The sequence below is a fragment of the Emys orbicularis genome, chromosome 2 (assembly GCF_028017835.1).
Source record: "Emys orbicularis isolate rEmyOrb1 chromosome 2, rEmyOrb1.hap1, whole genome shotgun sequence".
NCBI lineage: Eukaryota > Metazoa > Chordata > Testudines > Emydidae > Emys > Emys orbicularis.
The window spans coordinates 161,008,437-161,034,003 of NC_088684.1; the positions used below are offsets into that span (position 1 = coordinate 161,008,437).

General features: G+C 40.0%; 1 protein-coding gene across 2 annotated transcripts in view; it reads left to right on the forward strand.

Moving 5' to 3' along the window:
* CTNND2 (catenin delta 2) overlaps positions 1–24,488 on the forward strand; it is a 535,412-nt gene extending 510,924 nt beyond the window's left edge. For both annotated transcript variants that reach the window (XM_065399924.1, XM_065399925.1), the window contains exons 14-17: positions 2,890–3,016; positions 9,660–9,791; positions 18,160–18,233; positions 24,228–24,488. In XM_065399924.1, the coding sequence (XP_065255996.1) occupies positions 2,890–3,016; positions 9,660–9,791; positions 18,160–18,233; positions 24,228–24,488 (594 nt within the window). The remainder of the gene's footprint in view (positions 1–2,889; positions 3,017–9,659; positions 9,792–18,159; positions 18,234–24,227) is intronic.
* Positions 24,489–25,567: the final 1,079 nt, after the last annotated feature.

Sequence of the window (25,567 nt, forward strand, 5' to 3'; positions counted from 1 at the left end):
GGGGATTTGATAGCTGCTTTCAACTACCTGAAAGGGGGTTCCAAAGAGGATGGATCTAGACTGTTCTCAGTGGTACCTGATGACAGAACAAGGAGTAATGGTCTCAAGTTGCAGTTGGGGAGGTTTAGGTTGGATATTAGGAAAAACTTTTTCACTAGGAGGGTGGTGAAGCACTGGAATGGGTTACCTAGGGAGGTGGTGGAATCTCCTTCCTTAGAGGTTTTTAAGGTCAGGCTTGACAAAGCCCTGGCTGGGATGATTTAATTGGGAATTGGTCCTGCTTTGAGCAGGGGTTTGGACTAGATGACCTCCTGAGGTCCCTTCCAACCCTGATATTCTATGATTCTATGATTCTTGGCCTTCACAACATCCTCTGGCAAGGAGTTCCACAGGTTGACTGTGCATTGTGTGAAAAAATACTTCCTTTTGTTTGTTTTAAACCTGCTGCCTATTAATTTCATTTGTTGACCCCTAGTTCTTGTGTTATGAGAAGGAGTAAATAACACTGCCTTATTTACTTTCTCCACACCAGTCACAATTTTATAGACCTCTATCATATCCCCCCTTAGTTGTCTCTTTTCCAAGCTTAAAAGTTGCAGTCTTATTAATCTCTCCTCATATGGCAGCCATTCCATACCCTAATCATTTTTGTTGCCATTTTCTGAACTTTTTCTAATTCCAATATATCTGTTTTGAGACGGGGCAACCACATCTGCACGCAGTATTCAAGATGTGGGCATACAATGGATTTATAAATGCTTCTAAGTCATCTGCTTGCTGGAGATGATTGATTGGATTTAGAAAATTCTTTCTTATCATTGGTAATAAGGATTAACTGACATTTTCTAGTAATTCTTACTATTCTTTATTGGCTCTCTGTTTTTCTCCCTACATTTTCTATATGACCCTTCACTGCCTGGGGACATATAGATCCTGTGAAGAGGCACAAACATCACTTTCCTATATGAACAAATGCTCTATAGCTAGCCACTCCAATGAAAATAATAGACCCATCTTCAAAAGCTATGACCCAAATTTCACTCTTTTAATTTTCGTTTTAAACGTGTGTTGTAATTTCACAGTTGACACACAGCCACCTACCAATGCACTATGCAAACAACATAGAGGGAAGAGATGTGCATTCAGTGCTTTTAATTGTACATTGAGTATGTCTATTTCAAGTTATCAATATTATGTATAGATAGAAATCTAATAAGCAAGCATCTTCTTTGCTTTTGCTGTTTAAAAAAGAAAAACAGCACCACTTTTCCTCAGCAGAGTGTTCTGAAAGTACAGGTGGTGGCAATTACTTTTCATATAGCAAAATAGCCAAATTAAGAGGGAAATTGGAGCCAGTTTTTAACAATGTTTATAATATATATTTTTAATCACACTTATATCAGCCTTGCAAAATTCTTTTTGCCTCCTCACTAGGGACTTGACCCAATATTCATTGAGGTCAATGGGAGTTGGATCAGGTCCCTGGAAAGCATTTTTTTCAAGGACTAAGTAAAGTGTTATCGTAAGAGTGGCAATTAGATTTTGTGCCCAAGTTGGTAAACTTACATTACAGATTTGGCACAAGATTTACAGATGATAAAGATATTTCATCAGTAAATATTTTGTGGCATCTGAAATAATATAGTGGAGTCCAATATCAGAGCTACTAATAGCCATTTTAGCTCTCATTATGCTTTCATGCTAGTTTAATTAATTAAGAAAAAATGTTACTGTTTAGTATTTATATTATGTTATGTTAGACCATAAAGCAGCTTTAGGCTCTCCAGTGTTTGACTCCTGAACAAATAAAGTCATTTTCAGTAATATGAACTTGAACAGCAGCTAACTTAGAAATGTTCATATCATTACACATTTCAATTTCAAATACAGAGGGCAACTTTTTCTGTGCACCCTAGAGAAAACAGGGCTGGGAAAATGGGCATTATATTATAATAAAACATTGTAAAGAACATACTCTTGTTTCCCAGTTATGAACAAACAGCTGAACAGTCTCAGTGTATTAACTAGACTAGAGGGTGTGTGAAATATTTACACAAAATTCAAAAGGCTTGAATGCTCATCTAGCCATTTAACATTTTCTTGCAAAATTAAAATGTTCCTTTGTAATAGAACTGTTTTAGAGGAAAAAATGTTTACACTGTAAAAACAGACAAAATATCATGATTTTGCATATTTTCACAGCTGGCTTATCATTTTTATGACATTTCAGGAAAAGTAGAGGTGTGAAAAAGGGCAGAATGAAAATGCCTAAAATTGTATTCAAATTCTGCATAATTTTGCACAGCCCTAAAAGGGATTGTGTCTTTGTGTCTGTTGTAGGTATTTTGGGGGATACATTGTAGTGTCTGGGGGTTGTCTATGCAGTGGGGAAATGTGCACTATGGAGGGTTTGCATTATAAAATCCACTAACATGTTGAGCATTAATTGGTCCACATGGACCCTAGTGGTGCACACTAATAATTCCATAGTGTGATTTAACAGCATTATGTCAGGGAACTTTTAGAGTGCACCAGCAGGGTTTCCACATACCAGTTAATGTGCAACACATCAGTGCACTTTAGAAATCACGCCTCCCCATTCTCCCATAGAGGGCATTACCCTGTTGTGTGGACAGACCCTGAGCACCATCTTATATTTTGTAGCGTTGAGCATACTTGGCATGCTGTAAATCGGCAGAGTAAATCAGCCTAGCACTGGAGAACAGAGTAGCCATTGTGAGCTAATATGTAATTATTGTAACTGAGTATTCATAATAATTAGTGAAAACACTAATTAAATAGAAATATTATTTACATTAAATGGAGTATTGTATATATGCATCTTTTTCACTGAAACCTGTCCCAATGTTTGATGTTGTCCTCATGCAGGATGGATGGTCACAGTATCACTTTGTAGCCTCATCTTCAACAATAGAGCGGGATCGGCAAAGACCATACTCTTCATCACGCACGCCCTCCATCTCACCAGTGCGCATGTCTCCTAATAATCGCTCAGGTAAGACCATGCTTCCAGGGCTCAAGTAAACAGAGAAGTAATCTAGTAATGTCATCTTTCCATTGTTAAGCACCGTCAGTGGCATCTAGATGCATTATTAACCGTGATGGGAGCTTGTGGGAAATTTTTTCATTCTTATCAGTGTATCTTTGTATACAGGAATATTTTTTATTTGTGTGAATGCCTTGAAGAAATTTAAAGCAGACAGACTATTCAGGGTAACCTTTTACTGTGAATGTCCATTCACTATCTTCCTTGTCCACTGGCCAGTTAAGATTATCTGATTGGGAAAGTGAAAATTTCCCGGGCCATTGGGCCTACTGTTAGCATTGGGAAGTTCCCCATCTCAGATGCCTCCAAGTAATTTGCTTTACTAGTCATAGAAACCACAAATTCATTTGGTATGTATGTTTTATACTGTTAGACAGAAATTTCAGCTAGTGTAAATCATCATAACTCTACTCCAGTCAATGGATCTACACCAATGTTCACCAACTGAGCATCTCGTTATGGATGTATTTGCAGAAGGATTGACTGCAACGCTACATCTAATATCAATGCCATGAACATATAAACTGCCATTAAATGCTATTTCATCCACTGTGGAATTATTTCTGTCTTACACAGAGGAATCAATTCAGTTTTCACATTTAGAATTCAGGCCTCTTTTTCCTCCACTTATTCCAAGTTAAAATATGTCATTACTTTAAATGAAAGTAATCCTGAATAAAAATAAAGTCTTTTAAAATAAACACAATAAAATCCTATCAGCCTCTCACTTTGCATTTGACTGCTTGCTCTGTTAAACCTCTGTCATTAAGAACATAAGAACGGCCATACTGGGTCAGAACAATGGTCCATCTAGCCCAGTAACCTGTTTTTCCGACAGTGACTGGTGTCAGATGCTTCAGAGGGAATGAACAGAACAGGGCAATTTATCAAGTAGGACTGTCGTCCAGTCCCAGCTTCTGGCAGTCTGAGGTTTAGGAACACCCAGAGTGTGGGGTTGCATATAGCCTCTGATGAACTTAACCTCCATCAGTTTATCTAATTCTTTTCTGAACTCAGTTATACTTTTGGCCTCCACAACATCCCCTGGCAATGAGTTCCACAGGTTGATTGTGCATTGTGTGAAGAAGTACTTCCTTATCTTTATTTTAAACCTGCTGCCTATTAATTTCATTGGGTGACCCCTGGTTCTTGTGTTATGTGAAAGGATAAATTACATTTCCTTATTCATTTTCTCCATAGCATTCATGATTTTATAGGCCTCTATTATGTCCCTACCTTAGTCATCTCTTTTCTAAGATGAACAGTCCAAATCTTATTAATCACTCCTCATATGCAAGTTGTTCCACAGAGTTACCGGGATATCAGCAGTAAGATATGTCTGGCTAAACTATTTACACCCTAGTGCAAAAGTGATTGTTTTTTGATGTTTGTTAACTATCTAGGAGTCCAGTCTCAATCTACAAGGGCAACGTGCTGAGCTATTTTGAAAATCTGGCCACAAGTATCCCCATAGTTCTGGCTGAGTACTAAGCCATTTCAAAAATCTGCTCTTCATACAGGCACCTAGATGGGTGCCCTTTTGAAAATCTGACCCTGATTGTGAGTGCTGAGTGCTTGAAAAATCTGGCCCTGAGCTTTCGGTGAACATCTGACTCCAAGTATCTCCTGCTTTCTGTTGTTTGTTCAGTTCAAGGAGGGAATCTAACTTTGTCTAACATATAGGACTCTACCCCGCCTCATCCCTCCACCCCCCAGTACCGTAAACCATAATAGTGTTTCTCAGTCCAGCGTCAACAGACAATTTAATGAATGCTTCCAGTAAAAACTCTGCAGAAGTCCACTTGTGGATTTGAATAATTGATGGAGAGCTGTTGCTCACACAGGGGTGAATAGATGTAGTTCCTGCAGGGAACGGACAAACAGTTATGTCTTATCATTTGACTGTGTACAAAAAGCAGCATGCTTAACATGACCATTAGTGTTTTGATGTCTTAGCGATGTCCTAGCACCCCTTTGGAGCTATGTTTTGTATGTTGTCCTGTTAGATTCTGGCTGAGGACACATGTTGTCCAAAACCATATTCTGATTCTGATTGGGTATTTTTGATGATGTCAGAGTCTTAAAACCTTGCTAGATAGATAGCGGACAATCACTTTAAGAGCAATCCCCAATTTTAATGGATACATAAGCACAGCCATCTGCTTAACATTAGTTCTTAAATCCAAGGGTCCCAACCGGGGGAGAAAATGTAATCAAAATTCTGAATCGATGCAAATTTGTTACCTTAATCCTAACAAGAAAAATACAGTGTAAATTAGGACTGCTGGAGGATATGACCAAAGATTAAGATTTGTGCATGAGTTTTTACAGATCTTTTTTGTAAACTATAGAAATAATACTGTGTAATAAGCTGAACCATTATCAAACATCAATGTTCTTTCTAAAACCTTACTATGTATTAACATATCCTTTAGAGGTTAAACTCTAGTAAAACAATACCAGCCTCACAGGAAAAGAACAGATATGAGACTAGAGAACAAATTTCTGTCCTTGTGATTTAAGTAATGAACAGAACAGTTTCAAAAATAAACGACACAATAATTATAAATGTCCACTTTTTGTCATGGTAAGGAGGACATGAATGTGCTATTATTCGTTGCTATTACAATATCACACTGAAAATATACCAGCCACCTTTTCTAAATGTGAGGAAAGGAAATTTTGTCGATGTGCTTTGCCTTCATTAAACCAGATATTTAAAGGAGTGGAGTTCAAATAACATACTAAGGGCAGGTCTACACTAACCCCCCAATTCGAACTAAGGTACGCAACTTCAGCTACGTGAATAACGTAGCTGAAGTTCGAAGTACCTTAGTTCGAACTTACCTCTGTCCAGACGCGGCAGGCAGGCTCCCCCATCGACTTCGCGTACTCCTCTCGCCGAGCTGGAGTACCGCAGTCAACGGTACAAGACACGATAAGTCGAACCCAGAAGTTCGATTTGCTTGCCACCGAACTACCGGGTAAGTGTAGACCTACCCATCGCAACAAATGTAAAGGTTATACTTGTGCCCTACATAAAAAGCTTAACTGAAACTCACTTTTAATCTTAATTCTTGTTTTAGCATTGTCAAGTTAACAGCCATAATTATCCACTTTGTTTCCTAAGCAGTAGAAAACTTTTAAAGAGTGCTGGGAAGTCTCTAAGTGAATATTGAGTGGCCAGCCAATACCCCAGTGTTATATAATGCTTTCTCTCTCATTAGTGTTTATTTACTTCATTTCTTTGATAAGAGCTGGGGTGGTGTACTTGAATTGGTCCAATTTTTTTCAGTCTAAATCTATAATACTTTCTGATAAACTCTTGGAATGAAATCCTGGCCCTATTAAAGTCAACGGGAGCTTTGTCATTTACTTCAGTGGAGCCAGGATCTGTTTTTCATTGACATTTCCCATTAATTTTTTTCACCATTTTGAAACTTTCCAACTAAACTCTCGGCATACGCCACTTCCAAGTCTCATCCCATACGCTGAGAAACAGAAGCCAGGTTTCTCTCCGGTGTGTATTGATTTTGTGAGGCCCAAAGCTTTTGCCTTTCCGTCCATCAATTCAAGTTTGTGTCATGAGAAGAAATGCTAGTACCTCCTCCGATATTGAGATCAAAATGGAAAAAATAAATACCAATACTTGGCGAAAATTGTTTTTATAAGAGAGCGCATTCATTAGGCATCGGTGCTGCTCAAACGCTATCCTCACGTTTTGCTCTCTCTCCAGTGTTTTGCCCATGTTTACTAATCTAGAGTAGATAATGACTGAGCCATTCTGCCTTAAATATACACATACAGAACCTTCATTTATTTCAGTGGAACTTGCATATGTGTATGCCTGGGAAAAAAATAGATTTTGGGGACCAAAATTAGATAACAAATCGGGGCAATTATTGAATTGTTCAGTATGCACTTTGGGGATCATTTTTTCAAATGAGCTCGGGTCCCATGTAGGCACCCATATAACGGCTTGATTTTCAAGAGTTCGTGTCCCTTTGTGACACTTCTGGCCAGTTTTCAAAAGAACTCATCATTCAAGGGGCTGAGCTTTTGAAAATCTCTTCACTTCTCTTGGTGCCTAAATTGGATCTGAGCTTTTTGAAAATTTAACTATAAGAAGACTTTAAAATGGGGCGTTTCTTTGTTGTAACATTAGAGCTTAATGGGAAGTTCAGTATCAACATGGACAATGATCCTCCGTCACCATTGTTCCCAGATTTGAAATATGTAGGTATAAAATCCCTTGATTCATTAAAATCTGGAACAGGAGCTTAATTCTGTCCCTATCTCCCCCCCCCCCAAAAAAAACAGGATGTTTAACGGATGTTGGAATTTCTCAAGGAGACCCTCACACGCATTTTATTGACTTTACCCAGTTTGGGTCAAAATTCTGGTCTCCAAATCAAGATTCAGTGAGATTCCCATGCATAATGCAGAAAGTATTCGGTAAGAAGTTGCACTGTAGTTGTTAGCACAGGACCTCGAGTTAGAGGCTTCTTTTTTCTGTTTGGGGAATTGGTTAATGCAACCTGTGGGTTTTTCTGTATTTAAAATTGTGAAGCAGCGAGAAGGGCCTCAGGAAAATCATGTTAACAGGTATAACAGCAGGACACTATTCACCTCCCCACAGCCCCCCTTGTGTTTGATGGTCATTCACTCCCAGCTGGAGTAAACGTTGACTGCAGTAGTGATCATTTTGCCATACGTTTATCAGCAATCAAAAACACATTTACCACTAGAGACCTTACCAAGTCCACCGTGATAATACAACAGCTTTCTTGCTGGTAGCATCTAGGGAGAATATTGCTGACATCCTTTTAATAAAGATTTAACCTTGTAAGTCCCTTGCTGGCCAAGAAACCCTGGATTTCTGGTTAGATTTGATCACACATAAAAGTGGAGCTGCCCAGGATGAAATACATTTGTGACACCATTTCCAAATGTGGGGCAGTTTTATTTTTCCTGAAGGGATATTCTTTTGGATTTCCAGCCAGAGAGTGAAAGAGAAAGAACAATGTGACATTATTTTTCCCTAAAAAGGGCCTGATTTTTAAACAGTCATTAAAACAAAGAGCAAACTTGCCATTACCCAAGCTATTAAAAGAAAAGCTTCCTCTCATCATTGCTCTGGGGGGCGGGAATCCCTCTTTATTTGTGTTCCTTCCTCTCTAAAGATTCTTAGTGCTTTTGAATAAGTGAAACTAAAAATCCTCAGAACCGGTTGGATTTGTTTGCATGTAGAAATGTAAATGCCTAATAACAATTGGGGGGAAAAAATGTTCTTCCTGCTAGAAAACTTTAACTGATATACAGTCTTGGGGAATCGATAAAGTACTGGGAATTGCAGAGCCCTGCAACATCCAGAGTACCTTAGGGGACTGTGTTGAGGCGTTCATTCGTTATAGGGTTAACTTTTGTCAAAGGCTGAGAAAATATATTATCCCCCAGAAATATTTAATCAAACTTTTCTTATCTTTGGGAGCAAGACCCCAGAACTGGTAATAGGGGTCTCAAGGGAAGAAAAAAACCTTCTATTCTTAAACTAGTTTGGGGAAAATAAAAGTTTAAGAAATACGTTAATAAGTCCTAATTGTTGCCCTAATATCCAACATATCTCTATTTTATGAACACTTTATCATAAACCTTTACTAACATATTTGTCATCTAAATACTACAATGATATGTGCAGCCAGGAATGCAGTTAAATACAGTGCCCACCCTCAACATTTGCTAGTTACTTTAGTTAACTAAATGATGTTACTCCAGTATGGTCAGAAAGACAGAGAGGTCACCATTAAAAAGAATTGCTATATGAAATCCCATTGTTTTTCCATCACCTGGAATAGGAATTAATTATTATGATTATTTGGTATTTTTGGTAGATGCTGACTTTTTAATGGTCATTGCTGTATATACGGATAATCATACCCATAATACTAGAGTCAGAATTATTGGAGTTACTTTCAAGTATTGAGCATTTACCCGAACATTTGTATATATCTTGTTTTTTTAGTTAAAGTTACATTTTCCATACTAATGCCTTTTTTTTCTCATAACCATTGCATGGTTCCTGTTTATTTTCAAGTAATAAAACAAAGAATAACTCTTATAAGGGTTTTTCTGCTTCCTATTAATCATTATAAAAGTTTTTTCAACAAAGGAGAAACTGATGATACCTTGGTAAGTGAACCTGATTATGCAAAATGGTTGTCAAATGTACAAATTAAAGAAATGGAAAGGATGAAGAAAAATAAAATTGCTGCTTATGTCATTCCATTGTGATCATCTTAGTTGTTGCATGTAAATGGAGAAGGAACAAAATGCTCAGACAGAAATGCAGTTTTTAACAACTGCCTTTAATACATTTGTCATATTTATTTGTCATTAATTTATTTATTTAATTTATTTATTTATATATTTGAAATAGCAGCACCTCTAACCCCTTTCCAAATCCAGTTCTGTCTACGCACTTTACACAGTTTAATTCCTATATATTAACAAATGTAAATATTATGAAATTGTTTACCCCAGATATGCTTGCAGTGGTGTGAAGGGAGAAAAATTATTTGTTTTTACTATCTAGCAAGTGCCCCAGCCTCACCTCGTGAAATGATCAGCCTAAAAGAAAGGAAAACAGACTACGAATCAACTGGAACAAATGCCGCTTACCATGGTAATAAAGGAGAACACACTTCCAGGAAAGACACCATGACAGGTGAGATTGTGCTTACATATCACATATATAAATTGAATGTGATAGACACATTTTCTAGGCTTGGCTGAGTTTACTGTAATAGTGAAAAAGATCAACTTCTGTGTTGTCTGAGTACCTCATAGATATAAGATTGAAAGTAAAAAGAATCTTATTAGTATAACTCCTTATAAAACTCTTATGTGAATACAGAGATGTGTATACATTCTTGATCTAGGTTGTAGCTCAACACATGTAATAAATACTAACAATCAGGAGTGGCCCTATACTTTGTAACATCTAATCCTACTACAACATGGACCTGTAGAGATGCCATGATGCCAAGGTATTTTCCCCCGCCATTATTACATCTGTAGAGATCTTGAAGGATTCCAAGACTGGATCCTCTGCCAGGTTCTTAATGTTGCTTGGGACACCATCAGCATGCTGATTCAATACCAAGCTTCCCATGCTACAATCGGTATCCAGAAGTTTGCGTTCAAGATCTGACATTGCTCATACACATTTCCTGTGCGGTACAGTACTTGGTAACCAAAACCCTACAGATTATCATCTGAGTTTACATGGAGGAGCAACATGCAAGAAGATGAATTAACATGAAATCTAAGAAGTGATCTAAGAAATGGGAAAACAGCCAAATAGATTTTGCACACCATTGAGAGCCTGGGAGTCCTAACGTCTGCCTCTGGCCTTAGGAGACAATTCAGCTGGCCATTACACAAGGAAGCAGCAAAGAGGAAGTCATTTGTTCATTCAAGGTACTGTATTTGACATTAGTTTTCAGTATTTGGGATGTTTGAGAATGACTTGTAATCACACTGAATAGAGTTGTTCTACCCTACCCTGATGTGACGTTGCTGCCATTCACTTTTTCCTGTCACCCAAACAGTGTCATTGTAAAGGCCATTATTGACATGATTGTGGAGGACAGGTCTGTGTTCAGCTATGGTTACACTTTGTCAGGACCTTGGATACATCCATGAAGAAGACTTGTCAGAATCCAGTTTGGCAGTAGGGAAGGACAAAGGATACGATTTCCTTCTAAAAGTATCTGAAAGTTCAGGCAAGCATATTAAGTAAGAATGATCATAGGGGAGGGCATTTTCTGGCAGTTAATGACACATCTTTCACCTTGTTTCTCCCTGCCTCTTTTTAAAATCCTTGTTCATTTCTCTTCCAATTCATCTCCCCACCCTTCTCTCTTTTTTCTCTTTACTGCAGTATCTCTGGTCTCTCTTTTTTTTCTTTACTTCACTCATTCCCCCTTGTTTGCTGTTTTTTTAAGGAATGGAGGTTGGCACTCCCCCAACCCCTTTGTTCCATTTTGAGTTCCACTCCCTGTTGTGCCTAAGTCCCCATTTCTCCCTCACCCATTGTAACTGCTTTTTCATTGGGTTCTTTGTAATAAAGTGTTTGCATCAAACTTCAAGCTACCCATTCTACAATCCAGCTACTCGGCTCTTTGTGAGAGATGAGTAACAACATCAAATTAAAAAGATCTACTGTAGTTCCCAGTACTGTACATGCACTATGTATTTGAAACAGGAGTTCATGAATCACATTCTCTCTTTCAGGTTGCCAAATCTCAACCCTGTACAGTTGGTCTGACATCAAATGAAGAGCCAGTTGAGGAAGGCAAAGCCTATAAATAACTAAATGAAGTGAATAATTCTACTAGTATATGTTGACTGTTGATTGTAACAAATGTACAGATCATCTTTACAAAGTATTTGTCATTTGTGATAGAGAAACAAGAAACGACAACAAACATGTAAAGGAAACCAGGTGAACTGGATAAGAATATTTCAATAAAAATAATATAAAATCAATCTTTATGTTTTTTGTTGTGAGATATTTTGTTGTACTGGGCTGTTCTCCTGTTTGCCTGGGTTTACATCCTCTAACAAGGGGTAAGGATTCCCTCACTGCCTGCAGCACATACTTTGCATATCCATCACTGAACTGTAGTCAGTACATGGATGGGTTGTAAAGGAGCATGTGAGGTTTAGAGAAATATTTTGCCAAGTTGGAGTTGTGATGCATAGATTTCCTCTTATTCTGTGGTGCAATGAAAAATGCTCAGAGCAAGAAATGTAGGCAATTCTCCCACTGACTTACATAGCATGCATATCTACCAATATATCCATATGACCATTTATCCACAACTGTCCCAGGTTTTACAAAGCCATTCCCAGGTTACAGTCCCAGACAATGTCCTGTGAACTGTTGGTTGCTACCTGATAGGGGTTTTTTTTAATAGTAATGTTGGCCTCCTGTCACTAAGGGAATATGTGGGGAAGTCTGTGAAGCCTGCAGAAAAGAGTGAAAAGCTATGAAATAAACAATTGAGTAAAAAGTTCCTTATTAATGAATTAAGCAGCTCTGAAATACCATTGATTTCCTGAGGGATGACTAAGAGAAAAGCAGGAACAGTATGATCATTCTCCTTTGCTCTCTCTGCTTTTATAACACCTTGCTACATTTACAGGTCATCACACAACTAGCCTATTTTTGAGGACTGTAACAATAATAAGAAACAAATTAAAAAGGAAACAAACCTATTATGTTCTCTAAAAATGTGTGACTACCATAAATAAATGCCGTAGCTTGACTCTCAGCCATTCCCCTCCCAATCAGGGAAAACAAGGTTTTAATATGCTTTCATGGGATTTGTGCTCTGAAGATCATGTTTCTTTTACTTTGTGGCTTCTCCTGTTGAACTGACATTAAGCATCACCATCTGTGTCCTATATCAACTACTCCAGGAGCAGAAGCATCTTCTGGATCAACATTTTCCAGGCTTACTTTAAAGAATGTCCATTTCCCTTCAATGTCAGTGTTCAGGCTTACTCATCTAATAGCCTACACACATTCCAGTTGCCCTGAAAATACATTCTGAACACAAACAGGAGGGAGTGCATCTGAAATATCTTTCTCCAGCCATTGCCAAAGGAACTTTTACTGCCTGCTTTTCTTAAAGAAACCATCATACAAAGGGGTCATCCCGTATGCCAGTGTCACGTCTTCCATCATGCAGGAAGCTGGGAGTGATAAGAAAGCAGGAGACCCCCCACACTGGCTGGTATTTGTATAACATACAAATGTTTTAACTTTACTGCTCTGAACTATATTTTAGAAGAGGAGCTCTGCTGAATGTAACGAAAGACGCAGAACATGCAGTACAAGGAGCAGATGACTGGCTATAACTGATTTATCCTTCCCTTTCTTGCTGACTATCAGACTATGCTTACGAGGGCATTGGGCTAGTGACTTCTTGTTCAAAGTACTATAAATGTGTCCAGAGTCAGCAGTTTTTGGAACATGAAACTCGAATGTAAATCTTAAACCATGAATCAAGTAAGTGAACTAAGATATATGGGAAGACTTAGGTCAGTGATATCTTTGTCACATAAATATCTAGCTATATCCTTTTCAAAGCTGGTCTTAAGGTTATCAGTGTGTTCTTCACAGAAGGCTGCTGAGGAGAATTATTTGTCTGCTAACTTTCACCAATATAATGCTTGGCATTTTATAAAATAATACGGGTAGTTTAGATTTATATAGCATCCTTCACACCAGGGGACCACAGAGTTCTTCCCAAACTGTATTGGTCTATCATGGTGGCCCTTAAAAACTTCCCAGTTTTACCTTATATAAATGGATATGGTAACATCAGCATCTGCAGTAGTCACTTGTACTTACCTATTGTTACTACAGAAAATATACAAACACTGAAATATTAATTCATCCATCACTGAAATGCAGCCACCTCTGGGGTGTAATTTGGCAGCTCCAATTCCCATTTGCTGCCTCACTTTCTCTGACCACCATACTTCTTTCTATCCTTCTATCCCGCCTCTTCCCCCATTTCTTAAAATCACTTCCTTCTTCATCCTCCCTGTCCCGTCCCCTGATAATTTTACATGTCTTAACATGTATACAATATCTCAGCAAGGAATGGGCCCAAACCACAAAATGTGGATCGATTCATCCCTCTCTCGCCTCTGTAGTTTTTGACATCAATAGTCAACTGTTCATCCAGGCATAGTGGACTTCTTAATTGACTCAAGAGATTAAGCTCTCTCATCTTCTCCCCTAAACTATCTCAGTTTTCTGCTTTGGGAACTTTTGGCATTCCCAAACTCTTAGAGTGCCATTTTTCCTCTAATATGTTAAATAGAGGACTCTGTACCGTTTATGTTTTGTTTATATTTTACAATGTGAATTTGTGATTTGCATAACAACATTGATACAAATTCTCTCAGCGGGTATATTCTGTTCTTCTGCTATGTGTCCGTGTGGTTTCCATTCACCTCATGCACATGATGTTTGTTTGTTTCTGAACAGCAGTGTCCGTTGGGGCTGTGTATGCATTCTGTAGCTCCTCATGCTGCTATGTGAGGGCATTAAGACTATGACCCTCTGTTCCATTTTACCACCCTGGCAGTAAGATGGAACCTGGCAAACTTCTGACCCACTAGTTTAGCTTTGGCTAAATTTCTTCAAACTCTTCATAAAATCTTCATAACTCCTCTGATTCTGTGACAAATGACCACCATGAATGATACCAATCTATCTGGGCTGAGTATTTATATCAGACCCTGTGCACAGGTCCTCCAGACACTCCGTCTGTACAAGACTTTTCAATTTGGTGGATTTGAAATCTGTGGGCTTCAAGCTGTGCCTGTCCTCTGATGGACAATTCCATTGATGGATGAACACAGGAGGTGCCTCCTCTATTTAGGAGAGCCCCACATACCGAGTAAATGTTCAATGTGCCTTTCATTCTCCATAATAAAATGTAAATTATGCGACACGCACTTCATCTCCTGGAGCAATCTGTGAAGGTCTCTTGAGATCCTGAGACAACAGGCATCTGGATCTGGGTAATGGACAAGCCAGCTTCATTCAGCTCACCATCTAGCAGGCAAGTGACTCCAAAGACCAGAGCAGAGAAGATGGTGATGAGGAAAGACCTGGCATTTGCACAGCACTGGAACCTCAGGCACCATCGGCAGCAAAGCCATTGCCAACACCTACCATACCAAAGCTCAGCACAAAGAGGGGCCGCTCTGATCTCAAAGGCAGAGACTCCAGGTGGAGCTCAGTGTCCTCCCATAAAGACAGATCAAATAAAGCCTCAGGGATACAGCCACCAAGACCCACATGGCTTTGAGTTCTGATAATAAGGAGCAGCCTGTGGCACAGAGGAAGCCTTCTCTGGTGTCATATCCCTCAGTGTCGATGTCTACAGACAATGGCAATACTCTGGGGACCATCATCAGTACTGAGACACCTATCCATACTGGTGCAAACCCCTAGTACTAAAAGCATCATATACTTCAGCATCATCCACACATGTCACTGGGACATACATTCTCAGCACCTTCAAATATAGAACCTGCTCCTCTGAGATCTGTTACTGAAAGACCTGTCAGCTCTCCCCCTAGGGCTCAGCAGAAATGGCATTGTTCTAGTCAATACCAAACACCCTAAAGGCATGCCTCTGTGGCCCTATTGAGCTTATTGGGAGTCCATCCTTACAGGTCTTTAGAGCAAAAACACCACCAAACGACCTGTCATCTTTGTCACCTGACAAGGTGGTCTCCTTGTCACCAGTACCAGCCTGGATGTCTTCAAGTCTCAGAGCCGTTTATGAGAATAGTTGAAACTCTGGAGCTAAAGACTTTGGTCACATCAGAGGAATTCCATAAATTCGACATTCTCACAATTGCCAGTCCAGAACGGCGAACCGCAGCCACTGGGAGCTGCGGGCAGCCGTGCCTGCAGACGATCAATGTAAACAAACTGTCTCATGCCGCAGGTTGCCCACCACTTGGCTAGAGCCTGGTGGCAGACACCAGCCGTTATAACTACAACTGCAAAACAGGTAGAGAAAAGGTACCAGGTCTCTCAATCTGGATTTGAGTACTTCCATGCCCACCACAACCCAGACTCCTTAGATGTTTGAGCAGTGCAGTAAAAGTCTAAATCAAACAAGTGTACCTCTAAGGGGGTAGGGGTGTGGAGACAGTGACCCAAAAAGGCTCAGTGTGTCTGGGAGAAAAATCTTACTATTACTGCTCTTTACAACTCAGAGTGTCAAGTTACCAGGCCTTACTGGTCAACCTATTGGCCATATTCGACACCAGGAGAGAAGAAGCTAGGTTTCTTGGATGTTTCCAGAGCCTTGCTCCATTACCTGGACAAGACTAAACCCTTTAGACCGTTTCTTCATCTCTTTGTGATTATACTCGGCTCATCAAAAGGCCAAACCTTCCCAGCAGAGAGACTTTTTAAGCGGATAACACAGTGTTGCTCCGCCTGCTATCAAGTAGCTGGTGAGCCTTTCCCTCTAAATGTCAGTGTACAATCCATGTACTCCACACACTACACCAGGGCACAAGCAGCATCTTCAGCCTGATTCAGGAATGTGACCGTTCCTGAGACCTGCAGAGCAACCTACTGACTTTTGTCAAACATTGCACCCTTGACATGGCAGCCAGGTCTTATGCCAAGTTCAGGAAAGCAGTGCTTTACTCATTATTTGACTAATTGACTGGCCTTCCTCATTCACCTGTCCAGAGGGGATACTGCTTGCCAGTCACCAGATCCACACTGACACATGCTCAAAAAGAGAAAATGGTTATTTACCCTGCAGAAATTCTGGTTCTTTGAGATGTTATAGTCAGTGGATCCCTTGACCTGCCCTCCATCCCTGCTTTTCAGAGTCCTCAGCTAACCTGGGCTTTGAATTGCAAAGGAACTGAAGGAGGGTCACAGCCACTCCCACTCTGCCCTTGTACAGGAGCACAAGGAGACATAGGCACATGCTCCACTATTCAGAAAAACTATAGTCTTATGTACCTAATGCACATATGTACCTACAGTAGGAACCACACTGATTACAACAGGGATAGTGTCCCTAGCCTCTGTTTCCCAGAAGCTGGGAATGGGCGATAGGGGATGGTTGATGATTACTTGTTCTGTTCATTCCCTCTGGGACCCCTGGCATTGGCTACTGTTGGAAGACAGGATACTGGGCTGGAAGGACCTTTGGTCTGACCCAGTATGGCCATTCTTATGTTCTTGTAAGATGTACAACATCTTGAAGCACCACAGTTACTGTAGGGTAAGTACCTGTTCTATATTCATGCTCCCTGTGAGTGACCTGCAGCCACTGCACAAATCGTTTACTTTGCATTCTTGCAAATATCCAAAGTGCACACGTTTTTTCCAACCACATCTGCAATATGTATCTCAGATAGGTTGTAAGGGCAAATGCAGGGGCAGAATCAGCCCCATTTGAGACACCCATGGGCTCAAAATGTTATTGGAAAGGAAGAAAAACTGAAATCCCTACTAAAAATGTGAGCATCTCTAAAGGACAGATGTGATATTTTTCTTGTCCCTAGAATTACTGCTTCATCTCAACACTTTCAGGCTCATATCTCAATTCACTCAATGAGCTTAACTGTGGAACATCTTGGGGAAGAGTGATATTAGTTTACAGGCTGAGGCCTCATCATCCAGATCGCTTCATTTTCACCAGGTATCAGCCTTTTGGCAGTTCATTTTTGGAGCTAATTTAAATCTCTTTCCCCCAAGTGGTTGGTTTCACCTTATAACAAAAGCAGCATTGCAGTGCAGCTAATTCATGCATTTGGCCATCATCATCCTAAGTGTCTGATCCAAGGAACAAAAGTGCCAGGTTTTTTAGTCCCAGTATTTATAGTTGCATGTTAAATGTATAAATGATATACTGTAACACAATGTATTTAGCCTGAGATTTATGATTTATTGCTGTTTGCATACCAAGTTTTCTTATTGACTTATGTGTGAAATCCACAGATTCAGTATAACTTCCACCTACTAACATTACTAAGTGATATATATGTGCACAGCAAAGTGAAGAATGAGACTATTTGGTGGTAAGGGAAGAAAAGGAAAGTCTGCCATTTATGTGATAATTTGCAAGTGAAAGTAAAAGTGAACTCACATAACAGCCACACTTCATGAAGCTTAGGTTCATGCTGGTGCTTTCAAAGATGCAATTCAGTTGCCTTCTTTGTTACTTTTAATCAGCACAGTTAATCTACTAACCCGCAAAGAGAAGGAAATAATCCCAAATTAAGAATCTCACACTCTTAATTAAAAAAGAAAAAGCTATCATTCTCTCAATATACCTCTAAAAGATTCCAATTCTTAACTCTTATATATATATTCATTCCAGAATGAATGTTTTTTACTTGGGACAAATCTTAACTGGTATTATGTTAATATATGTAGTGTAATAACAGCAAAATCACTGCAAAAAATCCTGCAGAGAGTCATGTCTGGTAATACTTTTCTCCTTTACTTCTGTCTTTAGCTCAAAATGCTGGAATCTCAACTTTGTACAGGAATTCTTATGGTGCACCTGCTGAAGATATCAAACACAACCAGGTATGTGAGTACAGTAAAACACTAGTTTCTCTACAAAAAGTGCAAATGTATTCATTGTTTTGCCTGTTAGAACAATCAAAAACATTAAAATAATAGAGAAGGGTGGACAGTGAGGGTTACATTCTGTGCTTTTGCAAGTGGTAGCAATTCCATTGACTTCAAAAGAGTTGTGCTCTTCTGTACCAGCAGAGAATTTGGACCCAAGTTTCCAAAATGTGTAACAATTTATAATGGCATATAGTACATAGACGACACTACATGTGTATATGTGGCATAGACTACAAAAGCACAGGACTCTGCCTAAGTAATTCCACTAGCTCATCCAGTAGTGGGAACCTCATGGTTTTTTGATGTCTTATGTTCCATTAATTTGGTGGTGTGTATCCAGTTCCAAGTGGTCAGGTATCTGCACCACAAAAAACAACACTGTCATTGACACTACAGTAACTCTTCACTTAAAGTCGTCCTGGTTAACGTTGTTTTGTTGTTACGTCGCTGATCAATTCGAGAAAATGCTCGTTTAAAGTTGTGCAATGCTCCCTTATAACGTTGTTTGGCAGCCGCCTGCTTTGTCCACTGCTTGCAGGAAGAGCAGCCCGGAACCAGGGTAGGCTGGCAGCCCCCCTATCAGCTCCCCTAAGTTCCTGTGCGGCAGCCGCCCAACAGGCTATCAATTGCTGGGCAGTTCAGGTGTCCCTCCCCCCACTGCCATGTGCTGCTCCTGCCTTCTGCCTTGGAGCTGCTCCCGGGAGCCTCCTGCTTGCTGTGCAGGGGATGGGGGGGAAGAAGGCTGCTGATGTCAGGGTGTCCCTCTACCCCCGCTCCTGTACCCAATCTCCACAGAACTGGGGGGACATGACAGGGCTCAGGGAGCTTGCTGACAGCAGCTGCTGTCTCAACTTGCTGATCTACTTAAAAAGGCAATGTACTTAGAGTGGGGTCAGCATACTTAAAGGGGCAATGCGCGTCTCTCTCTCTCTCTCTCTCTCTCTCTCTCTCTCTCTCTCTCTCTCTCTCACACACACACACACACACACACACACACGGTGTGTGTGTGTGTGTGTGAGAGAGAGAGAGAGAGAGAGAGAGAGAGACGTGCATTGCCCCTTTAAGTACGCTGATCCCACTCTAAATAGATTGCCTCTCTCACACACACACATACACACATGGTGTGTGTGTGTGTCTCTCTCTCACACACACACACACATACCATGTGTTTGTGTGTGAGAGAGAAAGAGTGTGTGTCTGTCTGGCTCTCTCTCACACACACACACACAAACTCACACACACACATGGTGTGTGTCTCTGTCTCACACACACGCACCTCCCGGCACTTTGGAAAGTAGAGGGAGTGGTGCACTCCAGTGGGATAGTGTGGGTTCATCATCACTTTCCGTTTCAGGGAATCTTTGCAGCCACTGCCATGAGTCTGTTGTATTTCCTCCCTCCATTTGTGCTGCCTTGTAGAGTGTGAGGCTACATTAACAACAATGTATTAACCCTTGAGGGGTCAGCCAAAAGCTAGTTCATCATTTAGCAGTAAGGCATTCCCTGGGAAATATCCCACCCTCTTCCACCCTCTGACTTCACCACCTCAACCAAGCTTCACAATCATCATTGCTGTGTACTGTACAGTATTAAATTGTTTGTTTAAAACTTATACTGTGTGTGTGTGTATATATATATATATATACGTATATATATATATTTCCCTGGAACCTAACCCCCCCTATTTACATTAATTCTTATGGGGAAATTGGATTCGTTTAACATCGTTTCGCATAAAGTAGCATTTTTCAGGAACATACCGTAACTACAACGTTAAGAGAGGAGTTACTGTACCTGGCTCTCCTTTTTTAAAAGATTCAGCAGAGATGCCAAGTACTGAATGGGCCTAGAGATCTACCCTTTCATCCTTAGTGTGAGCTGTTTGTGCTATATCTGTGTTAATAGAGGCCACTAGCTTCCATATTTGTCAGCCGGGCACTTTTCACAAACATCAATTCCCACAATGGTTTTTTTAAAGAGGAAATTTGTGCATGTGTGTGTACATTCCATCCAGTAGGTAATGGTACACATACACAAGCATAGACCCACACCCTAAATAGAAATCCTTTAGAATAGTCTGTCCATTAAAACCACAGTGTGCATTTAACAGGTCATGAAAACGTAGAGCAGTCTGTGTATTTAACTGGTACCTTAATTGGCAAGTTAATACCCCTTATTAGAATATGGAGTTGGGGGTGGGGGAGAATACAAAAGAGCATTTCCTGATCCCCCATCAATAGAGTGCTTTTCAGATTATTGCGGAATTGTTTGTTTGTTAATTGTATGATAGACAATGCTATGTTGCACTTAAATAGCACCTTTCATTCACAGATCTCAAAGTGCTCAAGCACTAATTAATTTTTGCAACATTCCCATAAAGTATGTAAGTGTTATATCCATTTTTCAGAATGGGAAATGAGACAGCAAATTTAAGGCAAAAATTTTTGAACTTGGTGCAAACTTGTCAGGTACATAAATCCGTATTTAGTAGAAGTGGTCTTTTCTGCAGAAAATTTTGGCTGAGAACCAAACATTGTGATTCAGAAATGCCCCCACAATTCCTAATGGGAATTGTAGTTTGAAAACCAAAAGCTGTTCGGTTTCCAGGTGTCTGATATCTTGATGAAAAGTGTAAATGTAAATTTTCTGTGGAAAGCAGCACTTTTTGCAGAAAAAAATGTTTAATTCAAAACCCAATTTTCTGTCAAAACGTGATTTTGATGAACATTTTGTGACCAGCCCTAATATTTAGACATCTAAACAAGCCTACTCGCAGAGGTTCAGAGAACACACAACTCATGGAAATTGCAGAAAAAATAGGACATTTTTATTTCCGTGACTAACTTTAGGTAGCCAAGAGTGTTGGGGTTTTGTTTTGTTTTTTGTTTTTGCTTTTTGTATTTATAATTTTGTTTACATTTTCCCAAAACAACAAATATACCAAAATACCAGATTCATCACAATACACAAAGGAAGTAAAGAGGGTTAGGTGAAAGGGCTGGGAGGGGAAGTGACATGTCTCTCTTCAGGGTCTACATTAATCATAGATGTCTAAAAAAAGTCATCCCAAATCGCTCTATATTTTTGGGCATACCCCTTCTGCAGAATGCCAGTCATTTGTTAGCTGTGTGATCAGCCATATCAGTGAGCCAGGCATCAATGTTTGGTGGGAATCAACTTTTCCATGTTCGCAGGATTAATTTTTTAGCACCCAAAGCTGCACATTGGAACCACTCTGCCTTGTTACCAGGTACTCTCCAGGCAGCAGGAATATTTCCAAGAACAAAACATAAGGGGTTGGGGGGGGCTCCAATTTAACATCCACTATCAAATTGGTCCTTTGACTCACCTCAGATTAGAAATTCTTGATACGGGGCATTCCCAAAATATGTGAGCTAATGCAGTACCAAGGGAGTTTCATTTCCAACAGCAGTCAGCATTTATGATGCCCATTACAATTAGCCTATGTGAGGCCAGTATATTCAAAAAAAGTGTCTTTTGGTGAATAAGCCATAGTCTCAGGTCTGTAGTTGCTTTTTTAGCATTAAATACAATTGTATTCCATTGGGTTGGGATAGCTGTGTATCCAAATCTCTATTCCAAGGCATCCAGGTTTGAACATTTGGGCTGAAACATTGTCCAAGTTACTAACAACCCCCTGGAATCTAGGCGTACTGAAACCACGGCGGCTGTAATAATACTGAGCCCAATCCTGTGAGGTGCTGAACACCTCCTGTGATTTGCTGAGCATCCTCTTCTCACATTAACTTCAGTGGTAGTTGATGGGTGACACTGACACTCTGTGCAGTGGTCCCAATGCAGCTGTACTCCTTCCCCTGCTTTTAAATACCGAGACATCCAGGGACATGGTGTTGGCCATGATGCTTATACAATAGCCTTGCAGATCTCTCCATGCAGCAGCATGTGATGTCATGTCATACTCAGTGGTGTGTAGTGGGCTCAGCTAGAGTGAAGGGAGAAAGCAGGATTTATATGTGGAGTTCTGTGATTGCTCTGTGAGCTAGAGCCGCACTGGGAGGCTCTACATGAGGAAGAGTCTCCAGAGGCATTGTGCCTGTGCAGTGGAAGAGCAAGCGAGGGAGCATGGTTAGTGGAGGCAGGTACTACACTTCTTCTGCAGATCTAACCTGTACGCCAGTCGGGACTGCAGTGCAGCCATCGGCTGGTGAGGCCATGGCCATATGGCCACGCCAACGCTGGGGCTGAGAGCACTGCAGTCAGCACTGGCCAGTTACCCTGCCAGCTGTCCCAGACCACCTAGTGTCCTAGTCACCAAATTACAGCTGCCTTCTGTCCAGCTGCACCGGGGAAAGCATGACTGCATCTTTTCCCTCCTTCCCAGTGCACCCACACATCATAAATTAGCCTCTACTATACATACAGCATGTTAAAAACATACCAGAACGTCGCCTGTGGGATGAGAGTACATTCAGTAAGATTTAAAGGTTCTTGGTTTTTTAAATGGTGTTTAAAATTTCCAAAAATATTCACAACCTAGGATGAGGTGCAGCACTATGGGGGATCTAGATTATTACAGGATGTTTTGCTTCTCTCGCACGCGCTCTCACTCTCTCATCTGTTTACTGGAGCCAATCAAGGGACTCCTTAGAGGAAAGAAAGGTGCTGGCAGGTCTGGGAACAGCACTAGCACAAGCTTAAGCTACACATGCTCCTCATAAGAAAGTGAGCTGTGATCTCTAGCGTTTAGAAAAGGACAGATGTTTAAAGGGATGCAGTGGAAAGCTGGCTGTAGTTACATAGAGGCTGCAAAGCAGAAAGAATGGAGTTCAGATTCATAGACTATAAGGCCAGAAGGGACTATTGTGATCATCTGGTCTGAGCTAACTAACGCAGCTAATACAACTTCCCTGAATTAATTCCAGCTTGAGTGGAGTGGCTGTGCTTGAACTAGAGCATATTTTTTAGAAAAACATCCAGTCATGAAGATACTTAGCAGCGGTTTATAAAATTCATCTTGTAGTTTAAATTTTCCCTATCAAAACTTTCAGGCTCAGCTGTGCAAAAACAAATCATTGAAATAGTTTGAATTAGCTTCTGTGATTGATTAGGAAGAGTGTTCTGTCCCGTCATAGATACACAAGATCCCAGGCTATCAAAGAACTATAACAGCAATGCAGGAGTGACGTAATATTTAAATGTTAGAGAATAAAGAGATTAGGAAATAGCTCAATTTAAAGGTAGGAAAGGGATATATTTCAAGGCACTAAGTCCAAGACTTTCACATATGGGTGCCTCAAGTTAGGGTCCTCAATCCATATTTAGGAATTTAAGTAAAGCAATTTGTAAGAGTGCAGAGCACCCACAAATCCCACTAAACTCAGTGGGAACTGCTGAGTCTCAGCATCTGTGAAAAATCCAACCACTTTTATTTAGGTGCCTTGATACTAAGCTTTAGTCACCCAGGTTTAGAAATTTTGGTCTGAGTCATCTTATTTCTATCTTTAAAAAATGCATGGGCCAAAGGTTTCCCCAAAGAAAACTTTGTTTAATTCGGTGTCTTTATTAGACATTTGAGTCCTATGATTATGTCCAGTTATATGGAGACAGAATAAGAATCTGAGTAAGATACAGGAAGGAACTGAACACATCAGGGTTTATAGTAGAGGTGGCTGCAAGCTACATTGTTTGGCTCCAATCTTCCAGGATTATGGCTCAAACCCACCACTAGTTCACACAGCCTAAGCCTAAATCCTACAGCCTTTGCTGTTTAACTACCTCTTTTTAAGCAAACCAGCATCTGTTAGCAGCAGTAATAAATGTGAGTATAAAGCACTACTGGCAGCATTCTTACTCCAGCCTGACAAGTTGAAATGAGCTGGAACTGTTGGCTGTGCACCCCTTGTGCTAGTTTGTTTTCCAATGTTACTCATACCTAACAAGCTGTGGGTGTTATTATCTTTCTAGGTTTCAACACAGCCAGTTCCACAGGAGCCCAGTAGAAAAGATTATGAACCGTATCAGCCGTTTCAAAATTCGACAAGAAACTATGATGAGTCCTTCTTTGAGGATCAAGTGCATCATCGCCCACCTGCAAGCGAATACAACATGCATCTGGGACTAAAATCAACTGGCAACTACGTCGACTTCTATTCAGCTGCTCGTCCCTATAGTGAACTTAACTATGAAACAAGCCACTATCCAGCTTCTCCAGATTCCTGGGTTTGAGGCTTGGGCAAGACACAAAAGCTCCAGGAACTGTGCATGTGCATGCATACCACAAGACATTTTTTTCCTGCAGATTTAGTTTGTTAAAGCCTGTTCCATAGGAAGGCCCTGATAATCAGTATGGAAAATTTAAGATATTTTAGAAGGCTAAAAGAAATGAAAGTTAAACATGGAAGTCATTAGAAAGATAGATATATAGATATATATATATATTACAGTGTGGGACAACTTTACTGTTGGCCTATAGAGTTTAAAACAATGGTGCTGTACACTGAATGTGGCTGAAGGAAGGAGGGTGAATATGACAGTGGATGTGGGTCAAGAGTTAAGCACAAGACACTAAGCAGTTTACATACTTTATGGGGAACAGCTTCTCACACTTTGTTTAATATCCTTATTCATTGTGAATCTAGGCTTCAAGTTGCATTTGGGGTTTCCTCTGTACAGCAAGATGTTTCTTGCCTTTTGTTAATGCATTGTTGTAAAGTATTTGATGTACATTACAGATAAAAAAAAAAAAACCAAGTGCATTGTGTATATTACACCAATGCCACAGTGTTTCTTCATCTATGGTTCTAAATATTGCTTCAATTTCAAAATTTTGAAAGATGTATGAATTTCCAGTTTTTTTGTTTTCTTTTCCCCAGTGCGTTTTAACAACAACAACAAAAAGGAATATTTAGCAGTATTGTTCGTTCTGATATGTGAATTTGTTTGTGGCAACTAAAAAAAAAAGGCATTCAGCAGTTTCTGACAATTAACATTCATCATTCCACACTCCTTGTCAACAAAGTGCTTTTTCACTGCCTAAAATTTTAGATGTAGATATTTGAAATAGATTTTTCATTTATACCAGTTTTCTTTATGATGATACAGTGTTAAAAGAAAATAAATTACAATTGATCTGTCATCCATATTTGCTAAGAATGTCTATTTCCAAGCACCTATCATAAAAATACACATTCTTGCTTGTGTGTGTCTATGTATGCATAATATTCTCTTTGTGTGTGTGTGTGTGTGTGTGTGCATGTGTGTGTGAGATAAGAGTTATTTTCATCTGCTGTTCTCCTTGTTCAAGC